Source organism: Sceloporus occidentalis, unplaced genomic scaffold (genome assembly GCF_023333645.1).
Source record: "Sceloporus occidentalis isolate IW3139 unplaced genomic scaffold, rSceOcc1.0.p SCAF_32, whole genome shotgun sequence".
NCBI lineage: Eukaryota > Metazoa > Chordata > Lepidosauria > Squamata > Phrynosomatidae > Sceloporus > Sceloporus occidentalis.
In genome coordinates this window covers 7739205-7743906 of record NW_028317012.1, presented here as the reverse complement: position 1 = coordinate 7743906, position 4702 = coordinate 7739205, and the positions used below count along the sequence as shown (strand labels likewise).

The window sequence follows — 4702 nt, the reverse complement described above, 5'->3', positions numbered from 1 at the left end:
ACTTTGTCAAACTTTGTAATAGTAATTTTTTAAAAAAATTTTTCACACAAATTGTACTTTAGTTATAGATATACAGGTTCTGGTATATGTCACTGTCAAACAACACCCCAATGTGTGTTCAGGAACATCTCCTGAGTGCAGTGATACATGCATGGATTTGTCGTGTTGTTTGAGATTTAAAATGCCACATTTGGGAAGTGCGCTTGTTTTGTCCATTTTGGAAAGTCTGTATTCAACCTGCAAGTGGAGCCAGAGTTCTTTAGACCATCAAGCGAACTTTAAAAACTTGTTTGTTTCTTTTACAGGGCGGCCGCCATCTTGTTGATGGCGAAGAACACCGGCAGCTGCGACCGCTCTCCGGAGCGGTCACAGCCCACCCAGAGGTAAGTGTTTGGTGTCGCTGGATGCCTCCTGATCGAGGCATTCCAGCGACACCATTTAAGTTTAGGAGGCGATCGTTGATCGCCTCCTAAACGCTTTTAAAACGGGCGTCCGCCGCCATACAATGTATGGCGGCTGTTGACGCCTCGGGTAGGGGCCAGACATGGCCCCCGATGCCGATCTCTGCGTTACTGAATGCCTCGACATCGAGGCATTACAGTAACGCCGTTTAAGCGAAGAAAGTGATCGTTGATCACTTTCTAAGCTTATTTTACTTTTTGACGGTTCAGGACCGTCAAAGGTCATTTAGTGACCTTCATGTCATGACGGTCCTGAACCGGCAAAGGTCGCGAAGGGGTTAACAAAAACATCAGTCGTGTTCATCGTTTGTAACTATAGCTTCCACCTAAAGACTGCTACTTTATGCTGTAGATCAAATACAGTCCACTTTTGTCACAGACATTTGTGGCTTTCTATGTAGTATTATAGGTGTGATACAATCCAGCAACACATTTTTACACTACAGATCAGGTCTGCGGTGGAGTCATAATGTAAGCATAATAAAACATGCCATCCTTATTCATCAGTTCATGGAGTATTGTAAAAGGTCCTGCACCTGCCTTTTCTAGGAAAGGAAGTCTGACATCAGGGTCTTCATCTGTTAACTGTACCAGTTTGCCACCTGGCCTTAAAACACGCAGAGCCTCCTTCACCATGTTTGTAGCTTCTAACATCCCTGAGCGCATCAGAGAATCTGAGGTGCCTTTATCTAGCACAAGTGACACACTGGCTGAAGGTATCCAATACAGGTCAGTAACATCACCTTGTATTTATTGCAGACAGGAATCTGGATGTCGTGAGATTACAGAGTGTCCATGGGTGATTCTGTTCCTCACGGTGAGGATTGCAGGTTCACAGCGATCTATGCAGGATACCAAAACAGAGATAGGGGAATCACGGAACAGACATAACCCCAGATCTGAAATACCACAACCAACATCCAACATATGTAAAGGATGCCCTGCATAGCTTTCTTGTGCTAAATTACTGAGAAGAGACAGAAGAAAGTCCTGCAGGAAATTGTAACTGAAAAACCATTCAAAATGTGATGAGTTATCGGGGGAAGATTGGGAATAAAAAGTGTCCCAGGTTGCTCTGTCACCCATACAATTTCTGAGAGTCTCTGTAACAAAATTGAGGGAGAGAAAAAATAACAGTTAGTGTTGTCACATGTATCCCGTTAGCAGAGCTGCATATGTACATTTGCACAACTACAATTTATTTTAGGCTCTTCTACAGCTACATCTGTAACTGCTTTAGAATCAATCCTAACTGTTTGCGGTATTGCACAAATCACACCAAATTGATTTACCATTAACCCTTAAGAGTTCCTGTCATGATCCAGCATTCAATTGGGTTAATCTGATATTGATTTAAATGTGTTTCTTTGTGCATGCCCTATGTATCTGTTCTGGCTAGAGGTGTCATCTTCCCAGGACCCCTGTGGTGATTCATGGCCTAACTGATAAGGATCCCGAGTTACCGTAGTTGCTCGATTATAAGACGACCCTCCAAAATCTGAATATTAACTTAGGAAAAAAAGAAAAAGCCTGAATATAAGACGACCCTAAAGGAAAAAAGTTTTACCAGTAAATGTTAATTCGTGTAAACTATTTTTTTTAAATAAAAGCTATGATTGAGAAAAAAAAATTTTTTGTTTTTATTTCCTTGTATTTTCCAACCTGTCCCCCAGTTACGCACATCTGCCCCCAGGCTTGCCACACCAATATGGCACTGTGGCCCATGGATATGCCTTTTAACCCTCTATATGCCACTGTGCCCCATGGTATGCCTTTTGACCCCCTATGTGCCACTCTGCCTCCAGAAATGCCTTATACCCATATATATCCAATTCTGGCATTTAGGGGGTTAAAATGCATATTATGGGGTAGAGTGGCATTTAGGGAGGTATTTAGAGTGGCATTTAGGGGTATAAGGCATTTCTGGAGGCAGAGTGCTCTATACAATGCCTTTTAACTCCCTTAATGCCACTCTGCCTCCTGGAATATATATGCCTCCTGGAACCCATATATATGGGTATATGCCACTCTGCCCCATAATATGCCTTTTAACCCCCTAAATGCCAGAGTGGCATATAGGGAGGTATAAGGCATTTCAGGAGGCAGAGTGCTCTATTAAATGCCCCCTTAACGCCACTCTGCCTCCTGAAATGCCTTATACCTCCCTATATGCCACTCTGCCCCATAATATGCCTTTTAACCCTCTAAGTGCCAGAGTGGCATATAGGGGTATAAGGCATTCCAGAAATGCCATATGCCCCCATTTAACACACACACACACACACTTACCGGTACTTCCCCAATTTCCTGCTGTATTGCCGGGGCAGAGGGTTGACGTCTCCTTCCGCTGCAGCCGGAAGGAGGTGGAGTTGGCAGCGGGGGTTTGTCTGCGTCCGTCGCGGATACCTTCCCCGGCTGTCAGAGATCAGAGTTCCCCGCACCGGTGCGGGGAACTCTGATCTCTGACAGTCGGAGAAGGTATCCGCGACAGACGCAGACAACCCCCGCTGCTAACCACACCTCCTTCCGGCTGCAGCGGACGTTGTCTACGCGGGTCGCGTAGACGTCAACCCGCTTCCCCCGGCAATACAGCAGGAAGCACCGGTAAGTGTGTGTGTGGGGGGGGGGGGGGAGGAGACAGGAGGTGCGGGGGATCTGTATCTTAGTCTCATAATCAGACCTCTATTTTTACCCCACCAAACCTTATTGGCAGATCAAAGATGGGAAGGATGGGTGTCATATTATTGGTCATGTGGCCAGAGGGGTGTTTTCTTGTAAAAGAGTCTGATTTAGGGGCAATGCAGGGACCTCAAAGAACTCCACGATATACTCTGATCAGAACATCATAAGAAACCATCTGGCCTTAAGGAGTTTCCACCGGCCTGCTTATTGAAGAAACTCGTGAGTGAGGGTCCTGTGTTTAAGACCCATTGTTCTTAAGAACTGTTTGCCTGTTTTGTTTTTTGTAATTGTGGCACTGTGTAACATTTGTCATTTTGCTTTTGAAATATTCATAATACAAGTCTGTCTTTGGACTCTAGTATTGATATCCACAAACCCTAAGAGAATATCACGTTACCAAATTGTTATTATCTAATTATATAATTGTTTGCCCGGGGTGGGTTGAGATATATTTAACCCCTTAAGGACAATGGGCGGTCCCTAAACCCCTTAAAAACAATGCATTTTGAGCCCGCACATGTACTGGCTTTGTCATTAAGGGGATAGAGATAGATATTTTAATTCGGATATCTCACGAGTCCGGTATCAAAATCGTGGGTGGTGGCAGACTACCTGGGGGGATACAGGCAGGATTTGGGGGTTAACTTGGTATAACTTATGCCTTGTTAAGGGGTGAAGTTAGTAAATCCAGAGGCCTGGTGCTATTAACCCCTTCATGCCCACTCCCTCCACACCTTGATAAAGACCTCATTGTGAGGTCGAAACGTTGTTGTCCTTCTCCTTCAATAAACCTGCCTGAGTGGAACCCTTGAGTGCCTGGAGCCTTTTTCTATTTTTTTTCACTCCCTCCACACCGTCATGGCTTGGCAAGTAGTCCTGACCGTGACAGTACCCACTAGATATAAGATATGTGCTTGACAAAAAAGAATCTAAGTGCCAACCATCCATGTTGCACTTTTGGATCCCTGTATGCCTGTGAAGATCCAGTCTTTACAATAGGGTTTGAGGCGACTGACTGCTCACACAATTTGCAATACCTTCCTCCTGACCTCATAGCATTATATGCACTGGTGAGACTTATTTTATACGTGGTAGCATTTGCATTCAAACATGAGGGATCAAGGTATCAATAACCAGTAAATGCTAAGAAAAAAAACTGGTCACTGCCCCTTTCTTCAGCCCCCACATCTCCACCATCACTTACCCACTATAGCCCCACTATCTGTCCCCCGATCCCTCAATTTTCCAGTTTTCTTCACCCCCCATATGCCTCTGCAGGTGCCTCAGTCCCCCTGCCCTCTTCAGCAAACCTGACTTCCCCTTCACCCCCTTATATCGCCTCATCCCAACTATGTCATTCAGCCTCCCTTAGCACCCCATGTGCCCCTTTTGCCCAGTATCTGCCATTTGACCCCTTATATGTACCCACAACCCCCGAAATGCTCTCATCCCTTTCCTTAGCCACCTCAGACCCCCAACTGCCATTAGACATCTTATTTGCAGAACTGTCCACCCCAAGCCATGTCAGTTCCATCTGATGCATCACCCACCCAACAGCT

The 4702-nt window shown here is 45.2% G+C and overlaps 1 protein-coding gene across 1 annotated transcript; it reads right to left on the bottom strand.

The window, feature by feature from the left end:
* Positions 1–908: 908 nt before the first annotated feature.
* CSKMT (citrate synthase lysine methyltransferase) lies at positions 909–1388 on the bottom strand. Its single transcript, XM_089487340.1, is given in 1 exon segment — positions 909–1388. A coding segment is annotated over 1 exon segment (480 nt).
* Between the last annotated feature and the right edge of the window lie 3314 nt (positions 1389–4702).